General features: G+C 44.1%; 1 protein-coding gene across 2 annotated transcripts in view; it reads right to left on the bottom strand.

Moving 5' to 3' along the window:
- Window positions 1–16,523, bottom strand: part of pcdh17 (protocadherin 17) — a 59,752-nt gene extending 43,229 nt beyond the window's left edge. For both annotated transcript variants that reach the window (XM_036586765.1, XM_036586766.1), the window contains exons 1-2: window positions 15,909–16,523; window positions 12,389–15,166 (exon numbers count right to left, since the gene is read on the bottom strand). In XM_036586765.1, the coding sequence (XP_036442658.1) occupies window positions 12,389–14,869 (2,481 nt within the window). In that variant the 5' untranslated portion in view covers window positions 14,870–15,166; window positions 15,909–16,523. The remainder of the gene's footprint in view (window positions 1–12,388; window positions 15,167–15,908) is intronic.
- Between the last annotated feature and the right edge of the window lie 2,348 nt (window positions 16,524–18,871).

The following is an 18,871-nucleotide window of genomic DNA, read 5'->3' as shown; positions in this document are numbered from 1 at the left end:
TAAAAGACAAATCATGCATGCATTTCCAAAGCAAAAGAGAAATATAACAGAAGCTGTCACTATACATCATTTTAGTGACAACAAAATCTGCTATTTATTTTCATGATTATTTGAGTAATCAAAACCTTTTAAAAAATGGGCAAACAATAAAACTGGATGTGACTGAAGAACAACAAACTATGTATAGCCCTGAAAAAAGATAAACTAGTAAGCCTTAAAGAAGCTTCCTTAATTTTACCATTTCCTTATATAGTAAATTGACTAAAATGCAGATGTTTTAGCACAGTAGCCCAGTGTCACTTACATATTCTGCTCTTTCAGGGTACTGTAAATGCACCATTAATATTGGTTTGAAACATCAGTCAAATCTAAACATCTGTCCGATGCTGATACATGATTCTGACACCATTGTGCATCCCTATAATTTAAACCTCAGCATTATCATCCTGCAAACTACCAAACAATTACTGCACATTCAGCAAGAATGTCAATTTTAATCTTTTTTTAAAACTGAATGAATATGACAGCCCCAAAGGAAAATGCTAAGAAATAAACTGGATAATAATATTATTTCAGCTACAGTGTACAGGAAGCTGTGAGGTGTGAATCTGAGATTGGCCCCCCTGCATCCCAATCTCACCCTTACCACCCACGTACGCAGCAACAGATTGCAGTGTCCCAGAATATGAAGTCTGCACAGAACTGCTGCGTCAGCTGTTGTTCCGGTATCTGTAGCAAACACAAAGACTTCACTCTCTATGAAAATTTACAAAGCCTTAAGAAAGCATAGAGGCACCGGTTCCTGCTGTTTTACTGTAGTCAGTATAGGCTGTACCACCATGTTGGCCACATGGCTAAAATAATCAATGATTTATTCGTACACTGTTCAGAAAGACACAACTTGACACCAGCACTCTTGGACAAAGTCGGGTCAGTGGTTAAAGAAGCCCATAGGCTATTTAGCAAAACAATTATGGTTTGTTCTTAATTTCAGACTTCCACTTTCTAAATTAGCCAGTGGCTTCCCACTTCAGTGTGACAAACAGGCTTTTTTTGGCTCCATGAGTGACATAAGTTACATTAAGCAGTGAATCACGGTCCAGTTCCCAAGAGCTGAGCGCAAAACACAGCTGTGAGAAAGCGTACAGCTTAGAATAAAGCTGTGCATCACTCAGGCACCAATACCCTCCAGTTTGAGCTGCACTTGCCTTTGATGAGAATTAGAATACAGCAAACTGACTGTGCAACAGTGCCTCTTATTTGGGTCACAGTAAGGGGATAAACAATTCATAAGCAAAGTAGAAAATTAAATAAATAATACGATTCAATTTAGTTATGAAAGAGCACAATGTTGGGGGGAAAAAAATAATCGAAGCTTTTGGTCTATTCCCATAACAGCAATGGGAAGAAATGCCACGCGCGCAAGCACACGAAGCCACACATGCAGTAAACGCGCTGCAGAGACACAGAAGAATTCAGGACAATTGTGTTTTATTCCAAGGTGACTCTCTCTATCTTTCTCTCTCTGTCTTTTTCTATTTCCATCTCTCTCGGGGTCAGCTCTGCTGTCTCCCGTTCGGAGGATGTGTGCATGTTAGTGTGTGTGAGAGAGAAAGCGTTCTTACACTCCAGAGGAGGAGTGCTTTGCTTAATACTGCATTGTCAAAACGTGCCACAGCAACACCCTGCGAACTCTTTTAAGTCTGTCGGCTGCGCATTAAGAAACTGTCAGCCGGGCTATAGAATTAATCAGCAAACCCCAGAAGAAACAATTGCGCATAATCTACAGCTATAAACCCGCTTGACCTTCCCTCCAAATGCGCCACTGAGTTCCTCTTCAAACGAGAAAACCCACAGAACAAGCAGGGCTGAGCCTCAGAAGCTCTCTCTCTTTCCCTCCCTCCATTTTTTCAATGGCAGATCAGTGACGGACTCGTCCTCTTGCCTGTCTGGTTAACAGAGGCGAATAAAAAAGCAGCAGTAGGGCGGAATCTGGCCTCTATGTGCTCAACGTTGCATAGTGTGTTTGTTATGAACATATACACTTGTGTAACGGTCACTGCTGTTGTGATTATTCAAACAAAGAACGATCATATTTATATTCAGATGCCCCAGCTTGTTCTCCATTGTTGTAAGGGCTACGGCACTTCATTTATTAACAGCATATGTGGATCGATTGGAGAAAAGGCACAATGCTCACACTGGTGACAAGATAATCTCATCATCAGGAATCTGGCTTGGGTCGTCTGTCACATGAGCCATTGCACAGCTTATCTAAAATGAAAAGAGCACATAAATAGACAGGAGAGGAGAGAGACAGACAGACTGCAATTATCAGGTAGAAGCGTGTTAGCAGTATTTAAAAAAAAACAACATCCTTAACTACATCAAGCAAGTTATGAACCTCTCCTTCTCTGGGTCAATCGTAAGACACTACGGATGAATCTAACTCTAAAAGGGCGCCAGTGATCCCTCACTCAAAGACGTGAAGTCAGAGGATGGGAGTCTGTTACCATTGTGCCAGTATGGACAGCACTTCTAAAGAGAGAGAGAAAGAGAAAATGTGTCAAGCACAGAAAGATTTTTTTTTTCAATGGTTTCCCATTTATCTATGGCCATATTTCTCATAGCTTCCTCATAACCAAACCCAACTGGTAGCACATGGCACTGCTGGAAATCAAACTTAAATCCCAGTACCAGGTCCCACTTCCTAACTGCTAGGTTTTGCTTTAACCTCACAATAACAACCGGTGCTAACAAAAGCACATTGTTATTTCCTATGAATTATTTTTTGTATGTAGCTTATTGAAAAAGTGGAGAAAGTCTATCAAAAGTGCAGTTTTTAACTTTTTTTTTAAATTAGATTTCAGAATTTTTGTTCATAAGTGTTTTATTATGATTAGAATTTGATGAAAAATTGGTAGTGTGATCGGTCTTGTTTTGTGAAAAGATAAACCATCCTTTTGTGATTTATTTTTTCAGGACATCAAAATAAACATACACCATTGAAACAAGGGATGGGAAATCAAATGTAAATGTAAAAATTCTGCATAAATATGTTTCTAAATATTTAAATATTATAGCAGTTTAATATATACATTTAAGAAGTATAGCAACAACAGTTATAACTACACTTCTGTCACTCTGGGGTTTTTTGACAACTGAGCTCCTTTTATTTATGGTGAGATTTGGAGCAATCAGTAGTGGGGAGGGTGGAGTGGGAATGGGGTTTATCATAAACAGATAAGAGTGTGTACAAAACACAGATGCTGACAAGTCTAGTCAGTAGAACTGACAAGGCCACAGTCGCAAGGTTCATATTACTTCATGCCCTGCCACTCAGCAACCTGAGAACACAGAGAGAAATTATTGCACACTGCACCTCAGTGGAAAAATCACACCACGTTCCATATTCACACCAGCCACCAATTCAACCACAACTACACAAGGAACTTCTCACTATAATCCTGATGAGTGATCACAGCTGATTGGGGAGGTCAAATGGTTTGGTTGAAAATTCCCGCTGACTGCTGATATCCCCACACAAACCAATGTCAGGATAGCCACGAAGAGCGTGACAGACTGTTACCCCAAGGCATCTAGAAATTACATAAAGCATCTATTTTAACAGAACAGCTCAACAGGCTGGCACAATTGCCAAGTTCTGATTATTTATTCACCTTTTTAGCATTTTACATGTCGAGAGAGATGCTCACAACTGCAGACCTCAACCTGTTTGTTAGGAAATGATGGGCAATGACAGTTCCTCAAATAAACGTTTCATTACAGTTAAAGGAGAGACAAAGAGGAGGACAGGACAGTTCTGCAATGCAAATGAGCTCAGGGTGAAAAGTGGATCTCTCTCTAGGTTTTCCACAAGAAAGACCCTCATTCCCTGGCATGGGAACTTACCTGAGGGCACTCGAAGAGGGGAGGAGGGACTTGCTGGTTGGGTGACTGCCAGCCCTCAACAAAACGAGTTCCACTTGGTTTAACATTGGAACACGACAGTGTTTTTTGCCCTTTATGTTTTTTTTTCTAACTTTCCTCAAAATCTACATTAAGATGCCCCGGCTACCTTTATTTAAGTGATATGTCTCTTACTGAATGCCCACAATGTTAATCTTTCAGTTTCAAGGAGTTTATGGAGAGTTAGGAAGGGGTAACTAAAACACAACCAAACAAAATGAGCCCTTGAGTGAATCCTGCCACTTAGACAATTAAACACAAGCAGGCCCATGGGAGTCCTTCCAAGAGCCCTAGGGGGTTCATAGTGGCCCTGCTGGGTTGCCAACATAATTTGGAGATAATAAAAAAGCGAGACTGTGCTTGAAAACGCAGCTGGTGGTTGGACGATCTTGCAAGTTCCCACCCAGGCTTAGCAACATCCTGCCACTATTCATTCCCTCAGGGCCAAGTGCACCACAATACATGCCTTTGTGTGCATTACAGGGTCACAGCATGGAGTGAACAAGTTGTTCACCTCTGGCTGAGAACATACTTCCAGGGGCTGTTCTACTGTTTGCAAGCTTAGCAATCATAGTGCTAGTTCATTCATTCATTAAGCTACAGACAAACTTACATTTCACTCACAGTTGTTCACTTACTAGGCTACTGAGGCTACTAAGTCTTTAACTAAATGCAAAACACACTAATCTGACTTGACTGCTCACATCTGTCCAGCATATTGGTCCAGCGACTAAAAACTGTGTAATTATTGAGTATCTACTCTTGTAACAAGGGCAGAGGGTCACCATTTGAGATGTGTGACCTAGCAAAGGCCAGTGTACATGAATCTTTAAAACATGTAAATAAAGTCAGATCACAGCATGATAGCTGAGTGAATTTTTCATTGCCAGTGAGCATGCAGTACAAGGACAATTACTTGAAGCTGGTTTCCATCTGGATGTAAGAATGCATGAGGACACACTCCTCCAGTGATGCATTACAGAAAAAGGAGCCCTATACGAGAAGCCATATAAGGAGTAGGTTCTTTAAAGTTCTTATAATTGTCACAAGGCCAGAACCAGAATCATCATAGTAGGCTTCTCTCTCCATGTAAAACATCAACACAAAATAGCATGCAATCTACAACAACTCCAATGACAGAGCCTTCCAGCACTGGCCAAGGCTAGTGTTAGCTGTTAATGTTGTAGCGCGCTAAGCGGAGGAGCCCGAGCAAATATTGACGGGGACTAACTGTGACTTGTTTCCCCAAACACCCCCCTGTTCGCTGTCCCTCTTGTTCGAGAAGAGAAGAAGCTCACTGTTTACTGTAAGATCGATGGAAGAGCACGTCTTGAAAACCAGTGAAAAACAACGAGGTTGCTGGAGACCAATTTTAAGCCATGAGATGAAAAAGCAAAACACCAAGCTCCACATCCTAAATCCTGCATCCTGACTATTTGATGTATCCAAGAAGCTTTAAAAGCCCCAGTGAAACCACATGAAAAACCTAGATCCCTAAAACAGAATCTGCAGAAGCCTACAACGTCTTCCTCTGGCTTGACTTCTACTGGCCAGGCAAATTGAGTGGTTTTCTTTTTCTACTTGCAGAGTCAGGTGTTGTGGTCCTGTATCTCTTTTGCTTGCTGGAACATCTCTTTCTCATTTTCACAGCCTATACTAATGGCTTTTGTTGCTTAAGTAATTAAATATCTTGACCACATAACACTATGTAAGCAATATTTGCTGCTTTTCAAGAAGTGTGACTTTCGACCTTAAACACCCACACACAGAAAAACACACCCAAACACCATGATATAGTCCTCCACATACAGTTCAGTGTAGTTTTAGAATCTCCCCTTATTGTAGGAGGTCACTGAGAGCTACATGCTCTTATTAATAATGGAAATAAAAAAGAGCAATACTGTAACCAACATAAAATCACACACCACACAGACTTGCCTATTAGCCCAGTAACGTGATCATTCATTCATGCATTGTTTCGTCCACTCATTCATTCAAAGAACATTGTCTACTGTCTGCTGCAAACCCTCAGGCACAACGGACGGCTCAAGATTGATTCTATCGTTTGAGCCGAGATACAGAGAGGAGTGAATTTATGAATCAGGTTATGAGTTATTAATGACCTCCAGCCTGCCGATTTCCACCAAAGCTCAAACTCCAGCAGACTGGGGTGAGTTGGATTATGGTGCTATACAACTCACTAAATAATTCATCAGAGTGACTTGGATTTCCAGAATCGCCATACATAATACATGCAGTTCAACAAATGTCCTCTGTATTAAACACAGAGCCATACACTTCTGCAGTGCGCTAATTAATCGTCTAAATGTGCTCCAAAAGTGCTGAGATTTTTTTTTCTTTCCAGCCTCCGTGCAACATTTTTCATGCTGAGCTTTTGACACACTTCAGTGCATCCATGGAAGAGAAATGGAGGGAGGGAAGGGGGGATTTTTCTTTTTATATTCTCCCCGTTATCCAGGATTGATTTTCATCTTTGCAAAAACTGGGCTAATCTCAATCCATCTCTAATTTGTAACTAAATCATCACTTGAGTCACTCTGGCTCTTTCAGCATAAATAAAAGGCCTACGGAAGTTGGGGGAAGAGTATGAAACTGTGTGTATGCGTGTCTAGGGTGGGTGGAGAGTGAGGACATTGATATAAGGAAAATTCAATCTAAAATGGAATTAGAAATGCTTATTCACTGTTCTAGCCAACAAAATGAAAATTACAGGTTTTGTGGTTTTCGCCTCCCCCCGCACACCTTTTCCTCCTCCGCTCACACATCACGTAAAGAGGGATTTCAGATGTTTATTGTGACATTCTGTGCTTGCGTCTGGTTTGCAAAACCTGATGATTAACTGATGAACAAGTAAATATGGCCTGAGATCATATAAGTTTTTCATGCATGCCATAGTCACATATATACTTGTAACCAACACAGTGCTAACCAGACGGAGAATAAAACAGTGGTTCAGCAGGATGAAAATCCAGAAAGAACCAAATAAACAAAGCCCAGGCACACGCTGTAACCCATGCAGATACTTACAGCTCCAGATATATTTCTCTTGTACCCTGCAAAATGCATTGATCTCGCACATATGTATCAAAAACCTAGCATCAATAATTCACTGCAACACAGCGTCTGAAAATAAGAACAATGCACCAAGGGCAGAACAACGAGCTGGTTTAATACACAGACAAATGGGAGGACGAAAAGCAAAGAGAGTGAGTGAGAGAGAGAGACAGAAAGAGAGATAGCAACAGAAAGAGAGATAGCAAGCACACAACACACTTTTACCTTCTGTACTCTAACTTTCAATACTTCCCCATCATTCTTTCTTTCTTCCAAACTCCAAACACAAGGCTCCGTTACTCAGATTAGGCCTCTTGCATGAAAAACACATAGGGCCCTTTTAACAGTGACTGCCCCCCCCGGAGTTCAGCAGCAATTTCAATATTATTTCAAGTCGCTGATAAATTTCCAGGCCTGGGTATAGAAAACGTTTCTAAAAAATGAGGGGCATGCAGCAAAGTAGAGGAGAGGGGAGAGAGAAGCAGAGAAGACTCCGAATACTAAGGACAAATAGTTGGCTGTAGTACACACATAAAGGAAGTGCTGTGACTAAATCTGCCAGCATGCTTTGAATACACAACAGCCTCTTCCATCAGAAAATAAGCCCCCCCCGCACCCCACCCCTTCAGCATCCCCGTTCTGCAGCCTTCCCTCTGCCTCCAGTCCCTATGCAAGGACGTATCTATTAACATGCATGGCTGCACTCACGCTCCTTCTCTTGCTCACAGGATTATATAGAGAACACACTAACACACAGACAGGGAGAGAGAGATGGCAAGGGGGGACAGAGAGAGAGAGAGGTGGGCAGGCACTAAGAGGACTGTCACATATTGACTCTCCAAGCACTAGCCGTTTGTCAGTATTTCGCTTCAGTTCCCAAAGCAATGCACTGAGAGCCCACGCGCCACTCTGATTACCTGACAACGCGTTTTATTGCTCAATGCTGCAAAAACAAGGTGACAGGAACCCAATCTCTATGAAACACAGTGCTGCCATGCCTTACGCCAAAATAACATTAGCCTACAAACAAAATCAAAGGTGCTCTCACTGAGAGCCACTTCATTTCCATGGAAAAAGCGACCAAACGCTGTCTTCAGTTGTCATCTTTCGCTTTCAATCGCAGTGCTGGCTGGTACTGATTAAAGACAGTATCATGGTATTTTCAAAATATTTTATAGTATCACAGTATCAGTATCATCATCCCTATCATGCTTCCTTTTCTATGCTAAAATGTCTTAAAATCTGACATCATTTCTGTTCATTTACATTCTGTTCAAATGACATACATTTCAGTTTGTTTTTTATCTGTTAACTCCGCCCTAAGCTAAAAATCAATATTGTTTTGTGACACCAGTACCAGTATACCAGAAAAGATGATATATCACACAGCTCAGTTTCATCTCCCCTTTTATTTTCTCTCTCTTCAAGGAAGGCTGAATTGAGAGAAATACTCCATGAGTTAAAAAAAAAAGACCGAGCTGAATCACGGGTGTCCTTAGGGGACCCTGCCTAACTCACTCCTGCAGCTGACCTTTATAATAAAAAAACCCACTGCATTCAGACTCTTCCCTTCCCCCCATATTCCTGACACCCCCTCCCCACTTCACCCCCCCCACACACCCAACTAAGTGAATTACTGGTCTTGTCCGCTTGTTTTGACCTTCAGCGTGGCCACTGACCTCTCCTGACCGGACAAACCAATAAACATTAGAGACGGGGTAGAGAAAGCAGATTTTGTCAGGATAAGAAGTAAATGTTGTCTGCTTATAGTACAACAGGATTAGATCCATCCATAGCCAGATTAATGCAATTCCAGAACGTGACTAAAAAGGAGTGCTTGTTCTTCCTTTGCGTAAGATGAAAATGAAGCAGTTATGGAAAAAAAAACGCATTCAGAAGAAAACCAGACTAGTTTGTTTCTTCACCCTCTCTCAGACTCAAGGCAGACTGTCGCCACCTAGAGGAGACTTTTATTGCCGCGTTCTCCTAACCACTGCATCAACAGCACCCAGGCCTGCCTCCACTCATCTCAGACACATTTCCACGCTCGGAAGCTGGCACATGATAAGAACATGGTCTATGGTTTATTACATTTGTCACGTAACACACAGCAACCCATTAAGACCAAGTGGGACTATGTAATTCATTTTCATAACCCGTGGTTTTAAAATGGATGGCAAAAAAAAAACAAACTCCCAATAGATAATCCCCTCTCGGCTTTAATTCAGGCTTTAGAGCCATCTCAGACTGTGAATAGCACATGGGAGAGGATCGCCAATCACTTTCAAGGCGAAGAGAAGAAAAGAAAAGGGGGGGAAGGCGAAACGCTTTCGAATGAATTAGAGAAATCCCTCGTTCTCGGCGTGGAGGGATAGCACGGCTGATTCTCTTTAACCTTGATTCGCTGGTAAGTAATACGCCTGGATGCCCACGGCGCAATTAAGCATCATTACTCCTCTTCCATCCCGTTATCCTGGAGCTCCTCCTCAGCTGGACGAATTACATGCTATTTTGGCTCCTCTGAGAGCTAAAGCCACTGCCACCGTTGCTGTCCCCCCCACAACCCTTCCCACGTCACTTATTCCACACGAGTTCCACTATCTATGGCCAGCTGTTACGAAACCCTGAACCTCCTGCTATAAAATATCATTAAAGAGCCTCCAGGCCCTTGCTGGCATGCTGTCGCTGCCGCCGCCAAGGCTGATGGGAACTGCTTAAGGTGCCCTTGTGCAGCTGTGTTGCGAGCTAAGGGACTATGTGTGTAGGGTTTTATTTATTTATTTGTTTGGTTTATTTATTTATTTCAGTTGTTCCCTCTGCCCCCAGCACTAATGACAGAAGCGTGGAGGGCACCCCCCTCACGGATCGATTCAGGTAGGAGGAGGGGTGGTTCAGGTTTTGTTTTCTGACATTTTTCCCATAACTCCACTGCTCGGATTCATATCACCCTCTCTCTCTTTCTGCCAGGGTCTGATTGTTTTACGGCTTCAGTAACAGTATCCCTTGCTCTGCCTCTCGCCACCATTTTGGTGTAAATAATAGAAGGCAGGCAGTTTGATGTATGGAGGAAGCTCTACCATGGTACAGTGCGCACACACACACACACACACACACACAAATATGACAAGTGTGCATGCATGTATGACTGTTGATTGTTTTCTGCAGCACAGTGAAGGTGTGTGAGTGTGGTATGTGTGCATGAGAGAGAGACCTTTCAAGCTTGTTTGTTTTTTGCAGAGTGAGAGAGCGAGAGATGATATGCAGGGGGTTGGTGGTATTTCATCAGTGTTGTATTGAAGCTCACTCAGGCATTCACATTTATTCTGCTGGCTTATTATAGGTCCCATCATAACGGCTCACACACTGACCCATGACCTGCAGACTGAACACAATGATAGAGTGGAACACACACACACACACACAGCACCCCTCTTTCACTACACATACACAAAAACATACAGCACTGTGCAAAATCAGAAACCACCCTTTATTTATTTAAATTCTAGTCAGAACGGCCATTAAGTGCAAGCTATTCATTTTTCAGATATTCAGATTTTTGTTAGAAGACTAGACACAAGATAATCAGTTTCATAAGTGACAAAATCTGGAGTTAAAAAAGGAAGTAAAATACACAGTATTTTCTGAGTAAAAAATCCACAGGCTTTTCTGTCCATCCTTCAGACTGTGAGATGACCTTATAGGTCTGAAAGGATGTGTAGCTATCAAGGAACCATTACTGAGAATAGGCCACCCCAGAGCCCAGACCTCAACATCACTGGATGTGTTTGGACTGGGAGAAGCAGAAAATTCAACTTCTAAGACTGAAGGTAAGCTGTTAAGGCTTCTGTGTACTTCTCTGTTGAAAAATGCAGAAGTTTTTTGCTACTGAAAAATGAGTAACCTCTACTTAATGGCCATTTTGACTGTAAATTAAATAAATGAAGAGTGGTCTCAGGCTTTTGCACAGTACTGTGCAAGCCGTAAGGTCAACACATATTAAAGTGTGCTTGGCTGTTTTCCAGCATTCTAAACAGACATGGTAAAACACCCACATACATTAAAAGGCACTGAATTACTCCAGTAATCACCCATTCAGTCACACTCATGAACACACACTCCCATTAATAACTCCTCCACAGACAGGCACACATGTAGACTTGCACGCCTGTGTAAGAAGAATAAGCCTAACTTTAAATATTTCCACCACAAACAAAACCTCAACACATATCCTGCATATACAGTGTCTATGAACTGTAGCTACATCGACATGCAGTAACGAAACCTCATACACCACAAAAGACACTAGAAAACGGATTCTCAGGTGAGACCTCTCACAAATGCTACAGAGAAGCATGCATTAATAATGAAGAGAAAGCAGAGAGCGACAGCTAAATTACTTTTAGCTAGCTGTAATCTCACAAGGCTGCATACCTACACCTGGTGTAGCTGTGTTTAAAATGGGGACTTTAGCCTTGTCTGACACGACAGATTTCAAATGCCTTTAAACTGGCTTAGCAGCAGCAGAGACACAGGAGTTGTCAGTGGCTTAGCCAAATCGCTGCACACAAAGACGCATTAGCAAGGAATGAAGAAATCCAGCAAAGCTCTTTCTTTGCCTCCATGAAAGGCATAAATCGGAAGACTATTGTGGTGCCGTTGTTGACTACAGCAATAGTGGCACGAGCTTCTAAGCTGCCGAGTTCTGAGAAATCCATGAACGCTGTCAGTTACTGTAATAAAAAAAATGTCTTGAGGTGCAAAATAAAATGTAAACATGCAGCTGTTTGACTTCTATTCGGCGCTAAAAATAACACAAAACTTTAAAGTATTAAAAGAAAATGTCAAATCAGCCACCAAGTTATGGAAAGACAAAACACAGGACGTTAATACTGATCCAACCCCTATTCATTTGCCATGACTGATGGAGCACACTTCATGAACAAAGGCAGTATGGGATTAAGGCCTGTTTGTGTATCAGAACTGCCTCACTTCCACCACCGAGTGCCTTCAAACAATACCCCATAACAGGGTAATGTTCCATGCTCGATTTACACAAAATGCATTTCTAGAAATAATATGGGCAAAGTCAGATGTCAAAGACTGACAGAGGTGTGCTCTTCAATACATGAAGGGGGGTGACTCGTGTTACATATCACCACAGCCTGTGCTACCCCTTCCTCCCTCCCCCTACCCTCCCTTCTTCTCACACCAGCTGCTCTGCATACACACACTCATTCACCTAGAGAGAGCAACATTCCAGGAGCAATAGACAGACCGAGAGAGAGAAAAAGGAGAGAAAGAAAATGTGGTCACATGAACAAGGAACACAAACTGTCTTCCCTACCTGAATTATCGACATCCTGTTAACCGGCGTCTCCGTAGTGCTAGTCACAGGCCCCGTGAAGCTGGTGTGACAGCCAACATGTCCTTGAGGGACGCTGAGGTTGTTGGCGCTGGGTTTGAGGTACATGACCTCAGACCTGGGTGAGCTGAGGGGAAGGCGTGTCTGGTAGTCAAAGTACATGGGCGAGGTGGCCAACGAGGGGCTGCTGACCACATTCATCACGTTCATGGTGTCGCGCTCCTCCACCTCGCTCTGCACCAGCATGATGTCGTTCTTGTTGATCTTCTTCTTCTTGCTCTTGCCCAGCTGTGGGTGCGAATACTCAGCAATGCGGCAGTTGTAGGTGCGGATCTCCTTGTTCTCCCTCTTGCACTTCACAGCAATGGCGATCATGGCGGCAAGCAGCATGACTGAGATGATGCTGAGTGTGACGATCAGCGGCAGAGACATGTCCCAGCTGCGCTGCTCAGCGTTGATCCGTGGCTCGCCCTCCGGCAGAGGGCCCGAGTAGGCCTTCACCACAAGCTTGGCCATGGCAGAGAGCGTGGGCTTGCCGTGGTCTGTCACTTTGATGATGAGTTCCACCACAGGCGACACTTCCTCCCACAGCGGCTGAGCCGTCCGCACCTCGCCGGTCACCGAGTCTATCTCAAACAGGTGTTCCTCATTGCCATCCGAGATCTCGTAGGTGAGACGGCCGCTTTCGCCAAAGTCATTGTCCACGGCTCTCACCGTGGTGATGATGTGGCCCACACCCACGTTCCGTGGGACATGGATCTCTGCCGTGTCATTCTGCAGCAGTGGCAGGACGATGACAGGGATGTTGTCGTTGACATCCAGCACACTCACACGCACTGTGGTGTTGCTCTCCAGGTGAGGGTTACCTGAATCCTTTGCTTGGACTTTAAAATCAAAATATTTGGTCTGCTCATAGTTGAAACTTCTCAGGGCATAAATGGCTCCGTCAGTTGGTTTAATGTTGACGTACGTGGTTATGGACTCCTCACTCACATTAGAAGGAAGCAGCGAATAGGAGACAGTGCCATTTTGGCCCAAATCTGGGTCATGGGCCAAAACTGATCCTAAGTATTCCCCTGGGATGTTGTTCTCTGGCACCTGAAGGAGGTACACCATTTTTGTGAAGCGGGGCGCGTTATCATTCTCGTCTAAAATCTTGACTGTGAAAGACTTGGTAGAGTTTAGTGGAGGGTTACCATTGTCTTTGGCCACAATGGTAATGTTGTATTCATCCTTTACCTCTCTATCTAGCGGTCTGTCTGTGACCACTGTGTAAAAGTTATCAGAATTCTCCTCCAGCCTGAAAGGGACGTTGCCTAAGATCCTACACTGAAGCTGCCCATTGCGGCCCGAGTCCTTGTCTGTGACTCGCACCAGAGCAATAACAGTCCCTGGGGTTGCTGCTTCACTAACTGCCCCCTGCCGCACCGCCACAAAGCCTATTGATGGCCAGTTGTCATTCCTATCAAGCACCTTAACAGTGACTTTACAATGGCCAGGAATTGGGTTTGGACCTTGATCCTTTGCCTGCACATCAATCTCTATAATTGGGTTTTCCTCGTAGTCGATTTTTCCCTGAATTTTTATGACACCCGTTCTGGGGTCTATTGAGAACAACTCTTTGATCCTGTCTGGGACATAGCAGCTGAAAGCATAGGTAACCTGCCCATTGCTTCCCTCATCAGGGTCAGTCGCATTTAAATCTATCAATACTGTACCAGGTGGAGAGTTCTCTGGGATCTCCACGACATAAGAGGGCTGTTCAAACACGGGGCTATTGTCATTTGAATCAGTTACCTTCACATTAATCTGCATTGTGCCTGACTTGGGATATTCTCCTCCATCTGTGGCAGTGATGATAAGGGTATGGTGGCTGCGTTCCTCTCTGTCTAAGGACCTCTGAACAACTAACTCAGGGAATTTAGTACCATCTCCTCTGGATTTCACATCCAAAGAAAATATGCTGTAGTCATCTCGTGTGATTTGATATGTTTTAAGGCCGTTTTCCCGAGTGTCGGGATCGTACGCGGCAGCAAGGGGGAAACGGGTGCCTGGGGCCGCATTCTCGGAAATGTCAATATCAATCTGGTCCGAAGGGAAGCTGGGTGCGTTGTCATTGATGTCCTGTATCTCCACCTTAATCATGCAGATTTCCTTGTCATTGGCGAACACCTCCATCGAGAGCTGGCACCTGGGGTTCCGCTTGCAAAGTGTTTCCCTGTCAATCCTCTGCTTGGTGTAAAGCAGCCCGCTCTCAGGGTCCACGTCAATGAGGTGCGGCGCCGAGTTCTCCAGCACCCTGAAGTTGGACTTTTTGCCCTGCTCCCCGAGCTCAAGCCCCGCATCCTTGGCAATGTTCCCAATCACGCCCTGGATCTTCTCCTCCGGTATGGAGTAGTTCAGGTTTTTCAACGTCAGGGCTTGCGCCCATAAGAGCAGGAAAGGGAAAATGGAGTGATACATCCCTTTCAGTGAGGGTGCCTCGGTCTCCAATGCGTCTTACGCTTCAGACCTGTTGATCAGCCCAGCAATCTCAAAATTTATGCATTCAATTCCAGTCCCAATCATGGTGAAAACACGGCTAAAGTCATCGTGAGGTCTGTTCCCTCGAGCAGTCTTTTCTCTCCACGATGCTCCTCTTTTTTTATCCTGAGTTTTGACAACACACGCTGCGGCTCAGCATCTAATTGCTATTCTGCTGAATGCCTGGGCGCATTGGACACACAACCACGACCAAACAGCCTTTCTGTGGCCTTTCGTCTGAAACACACACAAAAAGAAATAGACAAAATATCGTTTTAGCAGCAAAGCACAGAGTACCTGTATGCGTTATCTAAATTAGAGTATTTTAACCTTTCTGAACCCAAATGGAATAAGAGAAGACACCTTCTATCTTCACGTATGTGATTTTTTTTCTATAATAAAACGCACATCAAATCCGTGATTCCTCATTCTTGGACGTACGACGTGGACAGCATGTCAATAATCTAACCTTGAAAGGCGAAATCCAGCTTCATAGAGCTGTTTCTCATGTAGGGGGAAAAAGCTAACGTGTCAAGACTAAAACATGTGGCATGACTTAACTACAGCAATACAGCCGTAAATAATTCAACTACTTACAGATATAAGTGGTTTATTAGCAGTAACGAGTAATTATGCCTTTTTCCCTGTTAAAACAGCAGCTAAACTGGTGCTACGTCCATAGCTAGCCGTGCTGAGGTAACACTATGAATACAAATGCGTTACAAAATGAGTCCCTCAAACGAGCTAGGCTAACAAATCACCTCAGTTCAAAAAAAAATTAACGGGCAGCTAGGCTATTCAACACGTAGAGTCCGAAAAACAGTCACCAAAAAAAATCCACTCATGTTTCTGTCACCCCTACCAGCGCCAAACGGCTGGAAAGCTGGGGGAAAATTCAACAGCCAAGTCCCCTCTCTGTGACATTCCGTCTCTCACGTTTGCCTGAACGACGGGTGGATGAGAAAAAGACGGCACTTACCCCGCAGCCTGCCGTCCGCTCCAAAAACGCCGAGAGCCGCGTCAAAGCCGGTTTACATCCTTTGCGCGAGAGGCGCGAGCCCCGGTGCGCCCCACGGCGTGTGGAAGTAAAGTGCTCCGCAAAGAAAGTCCGCCGGAGAAGCGAAGGAGACGAGCCCTTCCCCGCGTCGCGCTGATCAAAATGCGGGGACTCGCCTCCGCTCGGTGCGGCATGCAGCGAGAGCGAGGAGTCACCGGGCTCCTCTGGACGAATCTCTCTCTCCCTCTCGCTCTCTCTCACTCTCTCTCTCTTCCTCCTTTTTTACGAGCGCCGCGTAGCCCCGCGCACGGAATATAGATCCACGGAGGATAGCAGTCCTCTGGCTTGCTGCGCTGATGTCGGGGGAGACATCCCCGTGTCACTCGCGTCCTCGCTCCCCCAACAGGCTACGTCCACACGAAATATGTTTAAATGAACATATGAAGAAGAAACAAGGGGAAGCCACCGGTTGTGCTCGTGGACACCGTCACAAAGTGTTGCCTCTGAAAGGACTGCACTCTTCTCTCTCTCTTGTCAGTCACCGTTGACAACCGCGCGCGCTCACGCCTTCTCGCTCGCCTTTGCCCACTCCATCTCTCCAACGTCTCTCTCTGACTAACTCACTCTTTCATAGTGCATTAAACATTGTTACCGATCTGCCGCCAGCCAATGAGAGACGGAGGGGGGCGCGGCCTGCGAGTTTTCCACCAATAGGCTCCTCCGCTCGGCCGTTTAAAGGCGTAGTTTGCAGAACGTAATCTGAGTTTCGAAAACTCGCGGCGTGGTTTGAAATCCTAACGTCGGTTTCCGTTACAGCGACCGCTTTCTGAAAAATGTCACAGAAAAATGCCTCCTAAAATGGGCAGGACGACGCTGAGCGTGTTTACCTGTGAGAGGAATCCACCCGCTGTATTAACCGCCGCTGCTGTGGTGTCCAGCGAGTGAGTGAGACTGGAGTCTGTGGGTTTCAGTGAGAGTAGCTCATTATTACAGTCAAACGAGGCTTGGTTTATTTCCAGCAGTTTCCACGACAAGATGGAAGCCTGCATGAAAACGTCAATTACAGCTTTTATTAGGTCCAGGGATCAGCACGCTCTTAAAAAGTGGATTTTCAAGGGTTCTTAAACCGTGACAAGTTAAATAAATTGTTCTTCGCATGGTTAAATGGTTCTTCTCTGTGATGGAAAACCTGTCGTATAAAACAATGGTTCTATATAGCACCAAAAAAGAGTTCTGCTATTGGTACAAGTCATAAAACATTTTTCCAGTACTATACAGAACACTTTCTGCTAATATGAGTGATAGCTTACAACTTAGCTTGCTAGCAGCATGTGTTGTATGTAGTTCACCTATACGCGTTATAAAGTAAAAAAAAATGTTGGCTGAATTATTAATTTATTTATTGGCCATATATTATTGCTATTATATCATAACAGAACACCTTCACGCCCCTTAAGTATTACCCCATCTTTTTTCATGTCATATCTCATGAATTTATCCTAATAAATACATACATTCATAAACAAGACTACCATGTTAGTTTGTGCATGGTGAATGTGACATTTCAGGATGTGAGTCCATGTGCTCAAGCACTCATTTGGCCAAATATGTCCAAGCCTGAATGAAGGCACAAGGGCTCCAACTGTTGCCTCTGAGCTGGATGGACCAGGACCTGGAGCAGTAGTAGTCAAAGGCAGCGTAATCCATTCAGCTCATCATTGCCCTCTAGTGGACACTTTTTCCAGTCCCCAGTCTGCAGCACTCGCCATGCTCCTCTCGAGCTGTGGGAGCTGTTGTGTTGAAAGTGCTGTAGACTAGCAGGTGTAATAATAAGTGTATATATCCGTTCACCCGTAAGATTACATATCTCTTCTGGACTCAGAGAAACTGTGGTCTAAAAACGACACTCTCCACAGATCCCGCTCTTCTTCTTCTTTCATCGTGGAGTCTTTGCTGAATAAGCACTCCGGGGAGCGCCCCAGCCTGAACGAGCTGGTGCGAAAACAAGCTCGAACCCCAAAGAGATCAGTTAAAGACACATCATATCCTCCCCCGCTGATCTGTTGTCAGCCGCCGTTCTGCGGTCCTGCGGCCCGTCTCAGTAAAGCGCTCTACAACGCTGATGCCGGCTGTGTTCTAATGAACCAGTACAAGCCTGGTAGCTGAAGAAGAAGAAGCGGAGGACCGGAGGAGTCATCAGGCAGCGGAGGAATTGGACAAGAGCGCCGGAGCTCATTGTGTATTCCTGTGCACCACGTTTTAATATTCCTCAGCCGCTTTTGCCTTTGTCATATCATTACAAGGCTGTCTCTTTAATGCGGGCCGTTTGAAGCTCCTTAGTCTCTAATGCCCTTTGATTATGCGGAGATGGAGGCGTATTTGATAGTGCCTCACCAGTAATGCTTACCGCTAGGGCTTAACTTATGCGTCCTTGACGCGTGGATTGACCTTTGACCTCTGCTGGACGAGCAGGAATGACAGAGGTGACTGTGTTGTGTCATTTGCTCCAGATCACCAAATAAATGAATTAATTGATAAGAATGTATAAGAGTGCGAGGTATGAGATGTTTTGGGCTGTGCACTGTAAGCCTGGATAGGTTGAATTTACTTAAAAGATGGAGGAAACCGGTTGCCTCCAAAAAGTTAAGCAATTCGTAATGAAAACTTGAGTTCACGTAACTTAAAATGTAAAGTTATTATGCCTAAAAGGCACTTTTTTTGTTAGACCAATTGGCAACTGCCCAATAATTGTACTAAGTAAATACAGTTTATTTATTATTTAGAAGTAAATAAAGTTTTCTTTTTTGTTCAGTTTAACTTAAATATCGATTTATCGAAATATTAATGGAAAATAGACACACTGTAAGCCCAAATAAGTTCACAGACTTAAAAAAAAATTTAAGGTCACCCCTTGCCCTAAAAAATTAAGCATTGGTGAACGGAAC

This window comes from Colossoma macropomum, unplaced genomic scaffold (assembly GCF_904425465.1).
Source record: "Colossoma macropomum unplaced genomic scaffold, Colossoma_macropomum, whole genome shotgun sequence".
Taxonomy (NCBI): Eukaryota; Metazoa; Chordata; class Actinopteri; order Characiformes; family Serrasalmidae; genus Colossoma; species Colossoma macropomum.
This window is presented reverse-complemented; position numbering and strand designations above follow the sequence as displayed.